At 47.2% G+C, this 20,392-nt stretch overlaps 1 protein-coding gene and 1 long non-coding RNA gene across 14 annotated transcripts in view; one reads left to right on the forward strand and one right to left on the reverse strand.

Annotated features, from left to right (window-relative positions):
• Positions 1-230: 230 nt before the first annotated feature.
• Positions 231-2,829, reverse strand: LOC130530103 (uncharacterized). The gene is made up of 3 exons (XR_008951743.1): positions 2,462-2,829; positions 1,343-1,489; positions 231-539 (listed from the first exon to the last, which is right to left on the reverse strand). It is a non-coding gene; the product is annotated as an uncharacterized LOC130530103 (long non-coding RNA).
• A 3,205-nt stretch (positions 2,830-6,034) lies between these two features.
• si:dkey-178k16.1 (band 4.1-like protein 1) overlaps positions 6,035-20,392 on the forward strand; it is a 29,262-nt gene continuing 14,904 nt past the window's right edge. For 3 of the 13 annotated variants that reach the window (XM_057040371.1, XM_057040375.1, XM_057040370.1), the window contains exons 1-3: positions 10,710-11,130; positions 15,406-15,494; positions 17,466-17,612. In XM_057040371.1, coding sequence (XP_056896351.1) covers positions 11,109-11,130; positions 15,406-15,494; positions 17,466-17,612 — 258 coding nt within the window. In that variant the 5' untranslated portion in view covers positions 10,710-11,108. Of the gene's footprint in view, positions 6,334-10,708; positions 11,131-11,165; positions 11,542-15,405; positions 15,495-15,608; positions 15,933-17,465; positions 17,613-20,392 lie in introns of those variants that run through there. The other 10 variants (XM_057040369.1, XM_057040374.1, XM_057040380.1 and 7 more) reach the window with 8 other exon arrangements.

Genomic DNA, 20,392 nt, shown 5'->3' on the forward strand with positions numbered 1-20,392 from the left:
GGGACAGGAGGACAGCGTGGACGGGTCACCGGTCCATCAAGGGACACGCACACACTCACTCTTTATGAGAGTCCTGAGTTGGAGTCACACTCGGGGCCTTGTTGCTGCGAGAACAGTAGAAGGGCTGTAATTAGCATTGATTTAATACAAAATCAACTACTGAATCCTAAAATAGTGACTCCAGCATCAAGTTAATTCTACATTACATTAAATTATTCATTTTATTGGACGCTGTATTGCTTGTCGTCACGGAAGTCGTGGTTCTCACTGTTAGCTGTCGCCATTGTGTCTACAGGAGAAGTTGCGATAAAGCACACGTCCAAAATTCTATCAAGCTTTTTTTTTCCTTTCCTTTTGTTTAGATTTTAATTTAAGTCAGAGGAAACGCGGCCATCCAGCCAGCAAACCTCAACATTTGGCTGTGGAAGTGTCCCTAGCCTGCAGCGGTGTGAAATGTGTTTATTTACGTAGAGAGTGGGTTCTCAGGTGGTCACAGGAGACGCGAGTTGGGAAAAGCTGAGCCAGATGGCTGGAAACGTCTGTTGAGAACGGACAAATGTGGCAACGACTGAATAAACAATCTCATGTGATAGACAGAACTGTCAAAATGTCAACGTAAATAGATTCATGTGGACTATGTGTAAGCGCTCCTTACGAGGAGCAACGTCAAATCACAGATAGAAAAAAAAGGAGCTTGAGTTTGATAAACCATGCTAACAAAGCACATGTGGATGCGAGAGGGCCGAGGTTTACAGTCAAGATAAGGCTGAAATATGAAACATATGTTACACATGGCTATGCTAGGCCGTCTCCATAAGCACAACGCTGCCTTTTAGCACCACTATTGTCCATTCATCCACTAAAACACTCACAACACATTAAGGAACAATTACTGGCATAACTATTTACAACTGGGAGAAGCTATTGTTAGCTGTTACGCTAAAATGCTCTCTTCCTCCTTATTGAACCTCCTTTACTACCATTCTTATCATTGGGACCATTCACCTCAGAACCCCCCCTCCCCCGTGGAGCCCTTGTGGAGTGCTCACACATTATCCACGATGGTGGGTCAAGTGTCATTGCAGCATTTGCACTGGAACTGGATGGTGAATGGGAATCCCTCACATTTGTACCATGGCTAGGCACAGTGTTAGCCACATTAGCGGCAGGATTAGCCCACTGTGGGGGCCTTAATTCTAAAACTGTCTCCCTGATCATCACCTTTTTATTATAATCTCCAAAGAGGAAGTACGGAACCAAATAATACGTTCATATTGAGCTAACCCACACCTGGTGTTATTTTTCCACATTCAGCTGCCTAACAAAAACTTTGGCCCTTTACCTGAACTGCTCCTAACATGCACATCCAAGGAAGAAGTGAGCGAGTGCATGATTGGCATCCAGAGTCTGGACCGACTTCACACGAGGGAGGAATTGCTGCAGTCTTGGACGGAGGCAACACCGTTGTCTGATCTGCAAATAGACGAAACTGACACAAGAAGGAGCCCCAATAAATTACAAATATTCCAGCGGTTGTTCTGAGCTGAAGAACCCAACCAGGTTTCGGTTTGAAAGGGTTTAAAAAAAACAAGCATCTCTCTATCCTTATTGGGCAGCGGCCTTATAACAGTATTTTTTATAGTTCTCTCATCCTTCCAGCGGGCGCCATCACGGATATCTGAGAGAAAACCTGATTATTTTCATCAAGTAATGTTTCATTTTGAAATGTGTCTGCCTGCAGGTCCCACCCTGAAAACAGAGACGTCTTCGGGTGCTTAAAGTATCCTGGGATGTTGCAAATAAATCATTTAATGTCAAATGGCTGGAATTCTTTGGAGTTTACATCCTCTGATATTGCCAGTGTATATTTTGTGGCCATATGGAGGAATAACATTTCACTGAGAGCCAGATGTTAAGGCCATTTTTCCGTGTCTGGCTGTAGGCACAGTGGTCTCACATTAAATTACCCCGGACAACCTGAAGCATTTAAACTTTTCAGGGCAGCCAGAGGGTCTGGGATTGTTCAAATGAACATTAATGGTCTTAACAGGATCTAGAGAAACAACTCTGGCAGTGGTGTAAAGGCATTAACGTATAGCGTTACAGAGATCTATTACACGCCAGCTAATTAGCCTCAGCTTTGCTCTGTCTCGCAATGCCAGTTTCCGCCTCTAGAGGCAGTGTCTGCTGCAGTTTCAGGCCTGTCTCTTTCAACACAGCCACTTTCAAAAGCTCTCAAAGTGAGCGAACGATCAAATAAAATAGGTCAATCAACACATTAATAATTAATCCAGATGGATTAATGGTCAAGAGTCCAATCACTGAAACCCCCCCATGTGTCCACTCAGCTATCAACAGCTGTTTGGAAATGAACATGCTCTGGCACCTCATGATTTTTCTCGTCCTCTTTGTCTGGCTTCCTCATAGCTGACCTGTGACAAATCATCTTTAAACTGCTCACCTCACACGCGCTCGGAGTTGCCCATCACCATCGTGGTTTTCAGCATGCCGACCACAAATCACTGGGCCCAGGGCGGATAGGTGTAGGTCAGCGGCCTGTGCAGATGGAAGGGTTTCAGATGTCAGTGAGAAGCAAGCAGAGTGCACCGAGGTCACTCGTGTTATTTTCTGGAGGGAACCATGTAAAGTAAATTCCAGCGTGTATCCACAGCACAGCACTCCTGAAAGCACAGCCCCCTTTAAGTGAGGTCGCTCAGCGGTTTGACCTTCTCTGCTATCTCAGTGTGGAGTCAATGATGACCTGTGGAGCGGAACACAGTCTGAGTCCGCCTCTGAAGGTGGCTCAACGATGACTGATGCACATTCTCCAGTTTGCTGACATTGTGGATTCCAAACTGCACTCAGACCTGTGTGAATGAGCTCCGTCCCTGACTCAGCCCTGCGTGCCTGCGTGCGCCGCCATCGGAGTCTGAACACGCTCCTGACTCAGGCTTCATCAGACGGTGCTCTGATTGATCCTCGACCCCGGCAGCAGCCGGCGCTGAGTCACCCTGCGGGTGTTTGTGCCTGGAGTTCATCTGGATGTGAGTGAAGGGAAGAAGGCGGTTGCTCAGCTCCCTCAGAGGTATGGATTTCCTATGGATACTGATACTATTTATAGCTGTGGGGTAGGAGCGCATGGCACTGGTTCATCAGTGGCGTAATTGTTAGCAATGCTGGCTAAAAATAAATAGAAATGTAATACTTTTTTAAAACAGGAATGCAGTAAAAAGGGTTCCAAGACGAGCCAGTGTTTGACAGACAGCTTCCGGTCTGTCCCTGATGACAGCGAGGACTCCTGACAGAGACCCAGCTGCTGCAGGAGCAGAACTGTGAGCTCGGCAGGTGTCCGATCGACACCTGACAGGAGGGCTTTAACTGCTTTGGCACGGAGGCGGCTGCAGTCTGATCCAGCTGTGCTGACTCACCACTGTTACATTGTATAGGCGTTTGTGTTGTTGCTGCGGAGCGGCCACTGAGCTCACATTAATATTATTGTACTGATGAACAGAACTCCTGCCCGCCCATCTTAAGTAAGCAAAGTTTCACAGTTTGCACTTGAAAGCCTCGGCTGCGGAGGAGATGTCATCAGCCCATTAGCTTTAGCAAATATTGCCAAACCAGGTGCTTAATTGTTATGTGCTACCTGTCAGGCATCATGGTGACGAAAGGCTGATTTCTTTTTTTCAAAAGTTGGTTTGAGGACTTTAATGACTATTCTGGTCATGCGATTGCAACTTTTTGCCTGTTTAACTACACATTTAGGTCATTTTTATACGACCGTCTTGTTCTTTTTCTGTAATGTGAAGTCAGCACAACAGTTCCTGTCCTTATTAATAAAGTTCGCTCCATTCTGCACTATTTTTTTTAACAGAACAGCTTAGAGTCCTGTCATATTTTGACCTATGACCTGGATTTTGTTCTCACTTTGGCAAAAGACAGAGTTATGTTAACTGGAGCGTCTCTGGGGTTTATTTGCTCTGTGGTCTGTGATTATTCTGTCCTGGAGCCAGGAAAAGTAGCTGCTGAAAGGCTCCGTGGGATCTCAAACATATGTCTTGTTGACTGAACTGCACGCAGGTACAAACAAGAATATCATTCAGACAGAGCACCGAAGGCATCACGTCCTCTTCCTTCTGAATATCATATCATCCACTTTAACTTGTCTGACACAACACAAACTCTAAGTTTAAACCTGAAACTAAATCAGATGTGAATGTTAGCTACTGTCATTACTAGTGTCATTATTATTATATTATCATTGCCTGCTGCAAGTTGTGAAGATTTAATGTTGGCTAATATGCATTTCCATTAAATAAATAGATGACATCATCCACCACATCCTCAATCAAACTCAGCCTTTAATTTAGACCAGCGCTTCTCAAATAGTGGGGCGATGCCAGGGGGGGCGCGTGTGACCCCGGAGAACTTTTTTTTTTTTTTTTTTTTTGCCGTACTAGAATAAAGTGTAATTGCACATCCCGCGCGCACACACCACAGAGATAGGAAGTGCAGTGAACAAACCACCAAGAGACAGCATGAAAAAATACTTAACAGTGATGAAAAGAAAGGCGGAGAGAGACGGAGATAATGAGACAAACGAAAGTCTCCCGAAAGCTAAGACGAGGAAATATGACGAAGCATTTATAGCGCTTGGCTTCACTGCGACTACGGTGGGAGACGAGGAAAGACCGGTGTGTTTACTGTGTCTAAAAATGTTGGCAGGACAGCATGAAGCCAAATAAATGAAGGCGTCACTTAAAGACATTACACCCCAGTCACGCTGATAACCCTAACCCTGGTTAACCCTAACCCTGGTTAACCCTAACCCTGGTTAACCCTAACACTAACCCTAACCCTCACTTAAAGACATTACACCCCAGTCACGCTGATCAGCCGCTTGAGTTTTTTCGGCAAAAACGTGCCGAATATTGGCAACAATCATCCCGCTTTGGTCTATAACAATTTCATAGACAAATGATACTAATTATAGTCACGGCGGGGAGGGGGGGGGGGGGGGGGGGGGGGGGGCGCAAAATGTTTTCTTCTTCCTAGGGGGGGCGTAACAGAAAATAATTGAGAAGCACTGATTTAGACCATCCATCCATCCATCCGGGGTCGGGTCGCGGGGGCAGCAGCCTACGAAGAGAAGCACAGACTTCCCTCTCCCCAATTAAATTTATAATTAATTTAGACCTTTATGCTTTATTAGTTTACATGTTAAAACAGCCCAGCACATGTGGATCACAGTCAATTACAAAAGAGTTGCTGCTGCCAAATGGTTGTGGCAGGCTTAAGCGAGGGTCCTGACTCAGAGGGACTGGAGTGTGTCACATCCTGAACACCTGATCAGGAGAGAGGCGGCTTTGTTTGGACATGATGCTCCTTCAAATAGAAAAACATTCCTACTTTCGCAAGGGCCTCAACTTTTGCCTCCATGCCCGACAGCATTAAAGTGAAACTAAAAACGAAATAAACACGATCTGACAGGAGTGATTAATATGGACCGATGATGAACACTGCACACGACTGCCACCGTGTGGACAGAATGGCACATGTGATTTTCTCAGTAACATTCTCACTGACTAATTCAGATATTTATCTAATTAGGGGCTCAAACATCGGTTGTATTTCATGTAAATGAATTCCAAACGTCTTTAGAATTTGGTATTTTTCATTGCACGTTTGTGAACATCCTGGAAGAGACCGTCTGAAGCAGGTAGATTCTTGTGGATACAGATTGGGTGATATAGCGGGATGGGGGGATGGGGTCACCCATAAGTCACCAGTAGAAACATGGAACTGATTTTCCATTCCTTCCATTATCAATCAGAACTACTGATTTCCTTATTCATTTGCTTAAGTCGCCTTGCCTTCACGGATAAATCTTTATTTGCAGCCTCTTGGACACATTTTTCTCTGTCCTTGATCCATTCTTTTTTTTTTTTTTTTTTGATGATTATAAATGCACGTGGTGCTCATTTATTTCCTTTATTATATATATATTTTTAAAAACCTAAAATCTCCTTTGGGGGCAGTGATGCGAGACGCTGCGTCCTGCGTGTCGTGTGCGCTCCTCATCACGCGCGACGTTAGGAGTTCCCACCGCTCACTCGGTGAAAACGCCCCTCCGCCCCCCCCTCCTGCTCCCGGCCCTTCCCCGACCGTGCGCCGTCTCTGCCGGCCGGAGCCTGTGCGCCGTCCCCTCTCCGCGAAGCTGCTTCTCCCGCTGCGCAGGAACCAGACGCGGCTGTGGCGCTGTTCGTCGTTCAGATTTGCTGCCATCTCCATGATCAGAACCGGGAGAAAAGCGTGACTCCCGGGACATCACAGGTAGGGATTTCTCCTTTTTTAATTGTCCCTCCATGGGTGACAGCGGAACAGGTGCGGGCTCTGCTCTTGCCGGCTCCTGTGACATTGGATGAAGGGAGCCGCGGAGCATCTTCGCGCTTGAAGATGCTCCGCTGAGACGCCTTCTCTCTCGCTTCCAGACGGACGGAGAGGGTGTTACCGCTGAGCTTTTAATGGCACCGACATCGTCGGCGGGAAGCCTTAATAAGCAGAGAGCAATAGGGACATGCTTTCATTCGCGCACGCCGAGGCCCAGCATTCAGAGGCGGCAGGTGCGTCCTCCAGCCCGCCCGGCTGGAGCTCACATCCAGCCCGCAGAGGCGGCACCCGGTCAAAGCCTTCCCACGGACACAGCAGCGTGCGGTTTGTCTGCGTGAAGCTACAGGCTAACAGCTGATGCTGGTCTGAACGGGATGAGCTAATTGGAGATGGAGTGTATTGTCACGGGTGTGGCACAGGGCGCAGGCGTGGGTGCTTCATGCAGGCAGCTGGGGGCAATTAGGAAAATAAGAGGCTTGCCTGAGCGTGGGGACCCTGGTTATTAGGAAATTAAGAAGCTGCATTAAAAAAAAAAGCTTCTTTCAGGGTAAATCACTGCCGTAAACCGTCTGTAAGGCTCTTTCAAAAGTAGAATTAGGGTGCAACAAAGGAAAACTTTACTGGGCTGAACAGTGTGGCCATACTTCAGCATCTTTGGCCCATTGTTCCCCTCCTCACCCTCATCCTCCTCACACACAGCCAGTCTGTGTATCCGGCTCCTTTGCTGCCCCCGGGCTTCTCCAGCAGACCCAATTTGTGGAGCCATATCGACTCAAGGAGAAGGCAAATTAGCATGTGATACCCGTCTTTCTGCCCACCCGCTCCTCCGGCCCTCCACTCACCCTCCAGCTGGATTTTTCACCAATCAACCTGCTCTCTCCCCGACGTGCGCGAGCTCAGAGCGGCGTCACTCTCGAGGCCGCTGCTTCTTTGTTCAGGTGTGTGTTTTGTAAAACAGCTGCGGGAGGGGAAAAAAGGGTGAAATGGCTGGTTCCTCAGAGGTGTCAGGAGCCCAGAGGGCTCCATCGCAGGTGATTTAGTGATGAAATCACAACCCAACATGAACCATGGAGCGCTGTGAGAGATATTCCTGCGTGCCGCTCCAAAGAAGCACCAGCAAGGGCGGACGCCTGTCCAGGGGCAGGGCAAAGGTCGCGCTTGTTGTGAGGGAGCCTCATCTCACAAGCCCTCTGTGGAGACGTGCTCCGATCAATTTGTATTAGCCCCCTGAAGCGGGGCCAAGCGGTCCGTCCGCAGCCAAATTGGAATTCTCCCCCAGATAAACTGGAGCGGCTCAGAACTAAGAGGAGCTCTCAGAGCTGTTAGAGATAACGCCGCCTAATAAAGTGTCACTTTTTGCATCACCGTCACGAGTGATTGCGTTCGTTTCGAGCTCAGCGGGACGTCCCATTTTCAGGTCATCTGACGCGACATTAATCACTGGGCCGGATGGAAACTGAGACTTTAAAAAGTGGGATGATAAAGTGAAAGTTTGCTGGTGAACCTGGGGCAGGGGATGCTTTTTTTAGCCACTGAATGCACGGCCGACTCTGTTGTATTTTAAACTCCGAATATGCTTGAATACCTGTTTTACAGAGGAGTCGCATACTTCAACTATTGATAGAGTCAATTAGCTCACATTGCCATAGCAACCCACAGTGTTTAAACATGTGGTATCTTTCCCTGTGAAAGCTTAGACGTACTGACGTCACTGCAGTAGCTCGCCGCCCCTCACGGCGTAAAATGCGGTCAGCTTGTGCGCGTTATTGTCACACAACAATGCACCCGTGTGCAGGAGCAACACGAGTGAGATGATTTAGGAGGAAAGAGCGAGCGGCTGTAGTCACAGGTGGATTATGGGTGTTTTTATTGAGTTTAATGGTCGGCAAAACCACTGAAAGCCTCTTTAAACCAGAAAAGTCACCATTGGAAGGATGCAAACCAGTGAAACCCACTTCTATTGAAGGAGTCCACACATGCAGCAGGTTTTGGGCAGAATTAGCAAGCGTCCGTTATGCTAGTATGTTTAGCCTTCGGCAGGTCTGGCTTTGATCATTTTCTACAGTTAGAGCGATCCGTGGGTGTAACCTGAGCCTGAGATTGGTTCCACGCCGCTCTCCTTCCCCGTCGACACCAGCGTGTGTGTAAATCTGTTGATCGTTCTCCTCCACCTACCGCCACGGCCTCCTTTGTGTCACCTTCGGCTTGCCAACCTCCCACCTCTCATTCTTGAGTGCGCACACCGACGAACAAAAAGTGATGCCTCCGGGCTGTTTTACTGTTTTTTTTCTTTTTTGTTCCCCCAGCTCGTTCTTTATTATCCTTTGACATGTTTGACAGACCATGTTTAGCGCTGTTTCCATGGCAACCGCACATCAAAAAAGAGTGTCTGCTTTAGACATAATTAATGGTGACACTCAATTATTTTTAAAGAAGTGCAGCCTTGCAGGCAGAGTTCCTGATGTTATCCACTCATACCGTCTCAATGTGTGCACATTTTCCTTACACTCATCAGACGTATCAATTCAGGTCCTGCTTATATGTACAACGTATATATGTGCAGTTTATTGGGCTTCTCCCAACTGGTGCATTTCAAACATTTAACCTCCATCTTTTAACATGCCAATCACGGCCTAACGTGCTCAAAGGCGGGGCCCTGAAAGAATCCTCCACTGTCAGACAGAGGTTGGCTTTCACAATAAAATACATCACAATAAAAGACATCCTGGTTTGATCACAGGGATTTAGATGTTAAAATACAGTCAGTTTACATTTTATTTGGAAGGCCAAGCATGTTTAGATCATGTTCACGTTACCTGTACCTGAGAGTTTACATTAAAGCACGTTTGAGCCATTAATCATGTTTTTTCTGTACATTTGATCACTGGTGTAACCTTTACCACACCTTCAGCCAACATCTTGTTTAGATCATCATCAGACAGACCATAATGGTATGTTGTTGGCTAAGTGCTGGTTGACCTATGGGGTCTTAGAGGTCTTCTGAGGTCCTGATATATAGAGAAATAAAAACCCCTTTTTTTCCCTCTATGATGCCTCGGTGGGCCGGAGTGACCTGATTCGCAGCAGAATTGAGAGAGTCTACACTCATCGCTGCAGCCCGCTAAAGGTTGCATGTGTGATAAAAGGTGACTGCACCGCTCCCTCTCTCCCAGCCCCCACGGTCACCTGTTTCCCTGGCCGGGATTGATGGAGCGGGCTGTCAGCCATTAGGAGGAATCCACTGATTGCTAAACTGAGATGTGGACAGAGCTGCATGATGAAATGCGATGGCTCACCGAGGGAAGCTCTGCGATTGGCTGGAACACTGAGGGAAGCTCTACGATTGGCTGGAACACTGGGTGGCATTAGATCTAATATAGCATGTCTTTTTTTTTTAAGCAGAGTTTTATCATGAGGGCAGGCTTAATAACGGTGGCTGTCCCCGGCCTGATGATAATATAATTCACAGCTATTGTGAGGTTTATTACCGCCTGCATACAGATGATACGCTGTTATGTTAGATAATTAAACCTAAAAACCTGCGTCATGATAACAGTACATGATATCCTTGCTTTTTGTTCCCTGCTGATCGTACTCATAATCATATAGACTGAGGCTGGATAAGTTTTAACTGCACCCCTGGTGGCTAATGTCTGAAAATTCTGCACAAAAATCAAAAATTTGATCATCCAATTCCAAAAATGTCATATTTGTGCAAGTATCCCTGATCCATTCTGTTATTTTACAGCTGTGTGTGTTGAAATATAACAAAAGAAAACAAACATAAACAAGGCCTGTTTTTGCTGCGCTGTTAGCTCCCACATTAGCTAGCGCTAAGCTCCGTGTTCACCAAGACCAGACTGAAGTTTTGAAAATACCTGGAAGTTGTTTTGAGTCTCTATATGTATGAAATAAGTCTGATAAATAGGCTGAAATGGGTAAATCAGAGTTTTCGGATCATCTCATTTCAGAAATGCATTTAAACGCGACTTGAAGAAGAAAGCAGCATCATTTGGTTTGTTCTGGTGTCTCTGTGCTGAACTGATCTAGTGATCAGAACCAGCCTGGTTGTATCTCCAGTCAAAGAAACCGCGGAGGTCCATTAACCCAGACAGGAGCACCAAACAGCCACTGTTGTAGCCAACCTGCCCAATTACCTTCAAACGTTTTCAGCAGGGCTCGTTTGTGATTCTGGCAGACCCAGATTCAGAGGAGAACAACCTCCCCACGCATCCTGCTGAAGACAGATGGTTCGGTCGGTGCAAACCGGGAAAAAAACCCGAACGAACCAATGGCCTAATTATGGCGAGAGAGAGGTGCAGAAGAACGCGGCCGAGGGATCAGAGCGAGGACGCGTCCTGCGTGTTCCTGGCTGCAGAACCTGGTACCGTGACTGGGCCGTTTGGGCTTCATCTCGTGAAATGAAACGTTCGCTGCCGTCTGAAGCGCAGCTCTGGCAAAGCTTCGCGTTGGATGACAGCGGATTTCTGATTTCCTCGCTCCCCTTTTCTCCGACAGCGCCGGAGCCTTTGCTTATTTATTTCTTTTGCTCCGCGTCCTCTGGAGGAAAGCGGACACTTGACACTGCTATCATGGACGCTTGTATGCCGAACCCCCCCGGGATGCACAAGCAGAGCCTCTGCTGAAATATTGGTGTCTCGCTGTCAGGCGTCCCCTGCTGATGAACGGTGGGCCTCTGGGAAACTGACACCTGCCTGATGATCCATCAATTTGTTTTGGGTGGGTTTGGGGGGGGCTCCTGAAGGAATTTGACAGGCCGTTTGTAGGAGAGGAGACACGGAGACGAGTGGTTGGAGGGAGCGGCGCCTCGTCCACATCACTCTTCAGCCATCAGTCCTGTTATTATCGGACAGCTTATCTGCCGCGGAGGACGGGCGTTTGGCGCTGGAGCGTTTTTCTGCAGCCCTCCATCGAGGGCAGCGGGCATTCTGACGCGCCTTTGGTCGGCGGTGCTGTTCCAGAGCCTCCGCGTGGCCTCACCGTGGCTGAGCAAATGACCCTTTCGGATGGTTGTTTATGCGGAATTACTCTGAAACTCTACACTCTTCCCCACTATCTGTCCGGCCGTCTCCACTCCCATCATGCAGCGGGAAAGACCCCGTGGCTGTGCTCGGTTAACTCCACTAATTTGTGAGCGTCCACGTTCTAGGCTCGTCTCGCAGCACAAGTCCCGCCACCGAATCCTTCGATCCCTCGACCGAGTTGCTGTTATCCGTCTTCAGATTTTCAGATTTAGATTTTTAGATCTTTTGTCAGGAGTATTCATCAGTCCCTCCAGGGTCTTTTTGGGATGTTTGCAGCTTAAAATGCCCAATTTGTGAAAGCTGCCACTCATTAAGGGTTTATTTTCTGTAATATTGCGCAAAGTTTATCATCCCTGGTATAAATGGCCCAACAGACCGACTGTAGCTCTAATATTAGTTGACACCTGTGACCATGCACTCGTGTCGTCTTCTTTCATGCCACTAACAGGGAAAAACATCTGATCCACACGGGTCATGTTGATAATGCAGCCAGTTGGCCTCAGAGGTGGAGGTAAATGCTAATGGGATGAGTAAAACTGTAACACCAGCAGGCACAGCGTGACTAAAATAAATGATTACTACTTCGTGTAAATGTGTGGAATCGCACACAAGCTGTGTCACGGCAGCGCAGACATTTAAAAAGATGAAAATGAGCAGCTTGTAGCACTCAGGTCCGTGTTAGCGGTTTATTAATGGCTGGAGTTTGACATTAATAAACCGCCGGCCCTCTGTATCCTCTGGTGGCAGGAGCAGTAAATGACCATGTCCTCTTACTGAATGGCCTGGATGGGTTTCAGGTTTTGCTCTGGTCCATGAGGCAAGATGGTTATCAGGTGACCTCTTTCTAACGGGCAGATTGTGGTTGGGGAGGTGGGGGGTCCTTTGAGAAAGTAGTTATTATAAATATTATTATATATTTTTTGTGTGTACGTATCTAAATAGATGCAGCTCCTGTGGTGTGTGGAATCAGGCACCTCACAGTTCCTCTCATCACTGGTTTATTCTGATTTGATCACTGCTACTCGCCTATCACTCACACACACACACACACACACACACACACACACACACACACACACACACACACAGTTTCATCTTTGCTCCACTAGCTTGCAGTTTTAATGAACTCGTGATTTATCCTGTTTGTTTGTGTTTCATTAACAGTCCTGCGACGCATCATCCTCATGAGATCTTAAATTTGCAGAGGGACTGTGGAGCTTCTGTGACTCCTCCTAGTTTGTCTAGATGGACTTTCAAACCCTCAATATTGCCGTTACCTTGTGCGTATTGTCATCGTTTCGGATCTTGTGACTCTAGAGACGACTTGTGTTTTTAATTTAATGACCATCCGATAGAAGATTACATCTACTTCACTTCATTGGAACAATGTAGAGCAACCACATATTTAACTAAAGCCCTCATGCAGATAAAATATCTATTTTTGGAAGTCTTTGATTCCAAACAATGTTCCGAGCACCATTTCCCTCACAGAGAACTCACTTGATGTTTGCTGTGTGAAGTTTCCGAGCCAGAGATGATTGTAAAGAGTGTTCAGCAGCTGGTTGGACTCTCTGACATTCAGAGAAGGAGCACGTTGAGCATCTCCATCATGTCTCACTGTGGTATTTATGGAACCTTAATATCATAATGTTTGTCAGCTGTTCACAAAAGGTTTAGTTTTTCTCCACAAAACTGTGACCTTCCACGTCCAGGCCATGCAACTGGAAGACAACAAGGCATATTTACACATGATGGCAGCTTCTAAAACAAGTAAATCTTAATGGTGAATTTTGATGACTGATGGCCTGTGTGTGTTCCCAGTGTTTTGTGCATAGGTCTACTGGTCTGATGCTGCCCAGTACTCAGTCTTCTCCTGAAATGTGCTGCTTTATTTCTAGAGAAGCAGGTCAGCGCTGATTGTTGGCGATGCATCATCAGTCAGTGTTTTGCACCGGCTGACCCTCCAAGTCCACTTCATACGAGCCTTTATGTAAATTCAACAGTGTCCTTGTCTAAGTGTGACTTTGCTGCATTGCATAAACATGAGTCACGTATGGACCCACCCATCAAAAAGGTACCGCTCTTAAATGGCTGCTTGGTTTATAGCGTATATATAAGGACATAAAATACTGACACTCCTCTTTCTGTTATTCCAAAAGCACCGTTAAAACGCAGAGATAAAGGGATGATAGTTATTAACCAGGCTAATTAATGAATCAGCAGAATTGTGGCGACTGGACGCGCCCGGTGCGACATCTGCAGCCATCCTGAGATGCAGGATGTTCTCTTCTTTGATCGGGCTCATTATGCAGAGGCGGGCTGACCTGTCATGAAAGCTGTGACACGTTCACTTCCAGAACCACTGCTTGTTAAAAGGCAGCTGGTTGAAGGGAACTTGTTTATTTGGGCTTCGTCTTTGGGGCAAAGTGTTAATGAAACTTTTGCAGGTGCACAGATTCCCCACTGTTATCAGAATAAAGTCCAGTTTTATTTGGCTTTTCCCTCATGATGTTTTATCTGGAAAATGTTTTTTTTATTACCAGAACCTCCCAGGTTCCCACCTCACTAATCCCACTTCTCATTAACCTTAGGACTTTCTTGATATGATGAAGCTTTGTGGGTTATAGGGGAAAAAAATCTGGAGTGAAACTTGATGATAGATAGAAATTTTAACATGCGGAAAATATGCTGCTGTAAGATTTGGCCCCACCTGCTGGTCAAGTGGTAGAAGTTTAAGCATGACACGGTGCATGACGGGAAACGCTACACTGTCTGCCCCCTGGTGGCAGGAATCAACCAAACAACAAGTTCTTTATGCCTGAAAACTACATGCTGCATCAGTCACTGTAGAACCCTGCAAAAAGCTCATTGGGGCAGATCGGGTGCACTGGAATTCATTACTGAATGCCAGAAATGGTGTGCAGACGTGTGCACGTGGAATCAGACGCTGCAGCTTTTCTGAGCTACACTCAGACTCTGATGGAACAAGACGGCAGTGCCCACATGCCCAGTTCACCTTCTCCACCATGGCAGCATCCTGTCCTTCGTTATTTGGTGGCTTTTTAATGATTTTCATGAGACACAACCTCAGACATCTTCTAAGCTTTTAGATTTGCATTTCCAGCACACCAGTGATGGGAGGCTGAACATGGCAATGTTGCAAAAACAGAGCGGACTTGAGGGAATTGAATTAAATTTACAAGGGAACACCTCAATAATGCATTCCTACCCAGTCCAGCTATTCTCAGGAAACTCTGATGCTGCATTTTGACGCCACTAAGGAAATGTCTCATTGAAAATTCCAGCTCAAACCTGTTTTGGCCGTGAACCCACCCAGGAGATTTGTCTGTTCTACCTGGCTGAGAGTCCAGCTCACCTGGATATTATATCACTGTTGTATAGTCTCATATTTCTCATGCCTCTCCCTGCTCTCCGCGTCCCGTTCCCAACGTGCTCCCACCCTCGCTGTCATCTCGCGCCCCTCCCGGCGCCCTGCCATCTCCGCACTGCCGCAGGGCTCTTTGGCAGATGTGATTTATGCCATCGCTTTTGCTGGTGTGAGAAAAGAGCTTCCTGAAGGCAGCGCTCGTCAGCCAGAGTGCTCCTGTGGGAGGCCGCGCCGCCTCGCTCGCACTCATTCAGCAGCTCTGCATAAATGACGAAGCAACGGGCTGCGCACCGCCGCCGCCGCTCGGCCCACATCTGCAGCTCGGGATCCTTTTAAAAAACTCCCACAATGGAGACGCTTTCTGTACCAAAACAATCTGATGTGGTGTCACCAGCGTCCCTGTCCTGCAGACATTCCAGTACTATAAAATGTCATTTGTGCCGTCCGCAGACAGGAAAATGTTTTGCTTGTTTTGAGTCAGATTTGTGAGGGATCCTTGGGTGGACGGGTGGCGGCAGAAGCTCCTCCTTGGTTCTAGAAACAAATTAGATGCTGACTGAATTTGTGTGCTTGTGGTTGCAGGACTGCAGTCCATTTCAATGACAACAGAGAAGACTTCAGCCGGGGAAATGAAGAGCGCGATGGAGGGTGACGCCAGGAGAGCCAATCAGGTGGGAGCTCTGTGGGATCCACAGCAGCTATAGATCATTTGACCCAACGGGTTTTCGGCTTGCATGGAAGCTAACTGCCTCTCTTTGTCTCCATTACATGGGACACATCCGCAGTAATACTCTAAAGAGAACAAATCTGTGTTTCAGAACCATCTTAGAACTAATATCTCTTTCCTCAAATATGGAATTAGTAAGTCGAGCTTAATTTCATGTCTAACAACTGCACATGTGTCACATGACATGAAATCAGTGGCAAATGGTGGAACAAACAAGTGGCAAAATCAGAACATGAGCGGAAGACAAAGTACAACAAAAATGGGGAGTAAACGAAGGACAGCAGCAGCGTGAAGCCTATTTAACAGCTCCCACATTGGCCACGCCAAGACTGCAGGTGTTTACCAAGGCAAGACCTGATGCTTCCACGTCCTACATCCCTACGTATGTACATCGTCCAAAAGAAAAGATGAATAGGCTGCATCATGTAATCAACGCAAAAGCTCTTGGTCTTATCAGGTTCTCCAATGAGCCCTTAAACTCCTTCAGCCCCATATATTTTTCTGAGGCGTCATCGCTAATTCAGAAATCCAAGATCTTGGAGCCATGGAGTTCCTCAAGGTTCTGTACTTGGACCAATCCTCTTCACCTTGTACATGCTTCCCTTAGGGAACATTATTCGGCAGCATGGGATAAATTTTCATTGTTATGCTGATGACACTCAGCTTTATTTATCCATGAAACCAGAGGAGACAGAGAAGTTAGTGAAGCTCCAGACCTGTCTTAAAGACATAAAGTCCTGGATAACTTCTGTAATGGCGTTGCTCAATTTAGAATAATTTTTAAAACCCTTCTTTTGACCTCAGAGGCCTAGCTCCATCCTACCTGGAGGAGCTAGTGACCCAACAGACCGCTCCGCTCTCAGAATGCTGGTCTACTTGTGGTTCCCAGAGTTTCTAGGGGTAGAATGGGGGGCCGAGCATTTAGCTACCAGGCCCCCCTGCTATGGAACCAACTCCCTGTCCAGGTATGGGAGGCTGACTCCATTGCTACTTTTACGATCAGACTTAAAACCTTCCTCTTTGAAAAAGCTTATTGTTACTAATTCTGTAGTTCCAGTTATTATCATAGACAGACAAATTATCATACTTAGAGGGTCGTCTAATCATTAGGTTAACATCTTAGCTATGCTGCTATAGGCCGAGGCTGCAGGGGTCTGGAAACATGATCACCTGACAGGCCTCTGTCACCCCAGTGGGTCATGGTTTCCTCTCCCTCTCCCTCTTCCTCTTCCTCTTCCTCTTCCTCTTCCTCTTCCTCTCCTCTCCTCTCCTCTCTCTCCTCTCCTCTCCTCTCCTCCTTCTCCCTCTCCCTCTCCCAGCTCTCTTTACCCAGCCGGCCATCAGCAGGAGGGTCCCCCTACATGAGCCTGGTCCTGCTCAAGGTTTCTTCCTGTTAAAGGGGAGTTTTTCCTTGCCACTGTTGCTTGTCTGGGGTCAGGCCCTGGGATTCTGGAAAACGCCTTGAAACAATTCTGATTGTAAAAGACGCGATATAAATAAAGATTGATTATCAACATTATCGATTTAAATCCTCATTGTGTTTATCTTCATGCTCAGTTTCTTCTTTTCATGAAAGGAAGTTGACATCTAAAGCTGGAGGCGGAAGCACAATTGCAGTGGTGGTGGCTGCTTCCTCCGACTGCGTCATCATCATTTCATCTTCATCCCCTGAGAGGCCAATCAGAACTTAACAGAGGGCTCAAGCACTTAGCTGTCTGACTGCAAACAAATCAGGCCGACCAGGTCGGCTCCGCCGCTGACAACAGTCCTGTAGTTCCTCGCCACCTCCTCATGTATTTAATAGCTTCACCATAAGAGATTTAAATCTCTTGAGTGTAGCTGCATGGTGCCACTGTAGACTTGGAGGATTTACCATCTAAAATTAAGCCTCAATAAATGTTTTTTTTGTCTCCAGGTTCCAGAGGACCACGGGGAGGATGATAGCTCTGAGAAGACCCCCAGCAAAGCCTCCAAATCCCCCCAGAAATCCAACAAGCGGCCGAAGACCGTCCCCGTTAAAGTCGGTCTGCTGGATGGATCAGACTACGAGGCCGCAGTTGAGGTGTGCTAACACATTGTACCACACTCGCTACAAATTTCCTCCTGATGCACCTTTGTCACGTCACGGCTGCTCCATGGCAACCAGAGCTGATCTGCCTCATCTCATTCACCAGCCGAGTCCATGACAGGGTTCACGTGCCGCGTTTGTTGTTTTGATGGAAGCTGTGCCAGTCTGTGCCGAGCAGATTGCACCAGACAGGAAGTTCATGCCCGCTTCACTCCACAGATGCCGCCGGGCAGAGAAGCCACCATCCGTGGTCGACGCGGATGCAGATCTCATGTCCGATGGGCTTTGGAGGGGTTAGGTGGTATTTGGCAAATTGTTCGGACCCGAAAGCGGGGATGGAACAGTCCAAGAGTTTCGGTTGTGTATCTGAAATATGCAGTGGTCCAGGTTGATCCGAACCATCTAGACGAAGTTGCCGTGGCGGATGACTCTTCCTAGAGGTTCCATTTATTTTGAGTGTGATTTAAAGGATGTTGTTCCAACCGGAGGCAAGGCCGAAGCTGCGTCTCAGGAGCTCAGGAGCGCGGCTTCTTATTTTCATGTTGCTTCATAGACTGCAATGTTTTTTTAACCAGGCCGCATCAAAATGCGAATTTTCATGATATTAGAAACAGCGCTGTTGCACAGGGCTGCTGAATCGGCAAATCTCCGAGGGACATCGCCTCGTTTGCTTGAGAGCAAGATCAGCAGAGTAAGACGCAGGCTTGTGGGGGTTGGACGGAACAAGCAGCAAACACGATCACCCCCCAGTCGTCCACGTGTGGTCACGCTGTGTGATTTTGTGTGTGTAAGGGGGGAAAAAAAGGTGAATTCCCAGAGCCTTTTTTTTGCCATGATCATTAGAATGTGTCCAGATCCTGGCGCAGGAAGCCCACTGGCCGCCGGTGCCGACGGAATGTGATGCGTGACTGGAAAGATCCATTTGACCTCATTCAGCCCTTTAATGCCTTTTCTGCCTCCAACCTGACCCGGCATTTTTCACTCCCTGGAACCAATGAGCAAGGAAATGCTCCCGCCCACATGCTTGCATGCACACACTCATACAGCCGCCCCTCCCTGCAGTCCGTCCTTGTTCCTGGGTTACACGCATGCACACACATATGTCACCTGCACGGTGACAGTAGTGGTATGGGGCTTTGACGGGAAATCTTTACAACTGACAGATGGACCCTCTTAGGTTTGACCGGAACAGAGAATAGAATGGCTGGAGAGGAGATGAGAAGAAGGCGGAGAGCGTGGGGGAGGAGCTGGAGATACCATGGAGAGGACGGCTGTGGTGGACCTGCAGGCGGGCAGCGACAGAGTGACGGACGCAGTGAAATCATTACTTTAATTACATTCGTGTTGTGGACTGAGCGGGCGGGCCGTGACGGTAAAAGCAAAGCGGGCCACGCTGAGCCCCCATATAGATGCAACCTTATAGATATTGATCGCTCGCAGTGCATTTTTGTCCAGTACTAAAGCTACAGCCACATCCTGACTCCAACATACTAAATCCTTCAAAAACCTGGGGTCAGTTAGTATGCTCACCCTTGGTAGCTCCGCTTTTCATGAACATGTACTCACAAATTAGCAGAAGTAATAAACCTCGTGCATTTTTCTCCTCTTTTTTTTCTTACAAAGCTACACACATTTGGTTGAACTGGATTCCTGCACACTGGAGCATGTTTAGCACAGTTGCAGTTTGATTTCAACTCTTCCTGCCTGCGTGGGTTTTTTTCTTTCCCCAGGTCCTCAAGCGTCCTCCCACGATCTAAAAACATATGCTTGAGCTTGATTGAAGGATAAGTTGCTGAAATAAGCGGTGGTTAATGGAAGATGGATGGATGAAAACTCGGCACAGATGGAATCAAGATGAAAATGAAACATACAAAATGCATCAGGTGTCGTCTGTGCGCGAGGCCCTGTGGACTTCACATTACAGGTGCATTAGCGCCACAAACTTGTTGTCAAATAGCCTGAGCATTTCAAAAAAGGCAATAAACAGTACTGTTCTGTAGCAGAGGCAGTCACATGAGCAGGAGCATCTCTTGAGTCCTTAAAGATGAAACTCAGACGTACAGACAGGCAGCATTTAGGAGCCTCTGTCATAAAAACCTGATGTGTCCTCTCTGGGGAGGGGATTGAGTGTTTACGGGATCTGTAACGACTTAACTCCTCAAAACCACAATGGCGCCTTTAATTCTAGGTGCTATCAGCGCAGATGTATGTATCCACTGGTTAGCCAATGCTATTGGGATTAAGACCTGAGAAAACGCTTCATTAAAAATGTGTCATCGAGCATCAAGAATCTTTTGGCTAAAATAACAGGTGTCACGTGCGAGGTGTCATGCCAGTCTTCGCTGACACGTAAGCGCCAGGGAGCCTCACAAGCTTCAGCACTGGTTTTGAGGGGGAAAACTGGCAGAAAGAACACAAGTAACGCCACTGTGGCTAAATGACTTGCATTATCCAACTGCACACGCCTGCCGGATTTTGTCTTCGGACCGGAACGCAAGTCTTTCATGTACTGTATAGAGTGATGCCTAACAAATCAAAGAAAAGTAGGAAACAGTGACACGCAGAGACTGCTTGATTGTGAATTGATTAGGATTTACAGTGAAAGTTCTGCATAGTTTACCACATTTATGCAGCCAAAAGCAGGAAGATTGCAGAAAAGAAGCTATATGTTTGAAACTATAAAGGATTAAGTGTGACGGTTACTTCTGAAGAGGAAAAACTCCGGCCTATAAATCTGCAGCTCATGTGTTCACGCGGATAACAAGATGAATGAA

This window comes from Takifugu flavidus, chromosome 8, assembly GCF_003711565.1.
Source record: "Takifugu flavidus isolate HTHZ2018 chromosome 8, ASM371156v2, whole genome shotgun sequence".
NCBI classification, from domain to species: domain Eukaryota; kingdom Metazoa; phylum Chordata; class Actinopteri; order Tetraodontiformes; family Tetraodontidae; genus Takifugu; species Takifugu flavidus.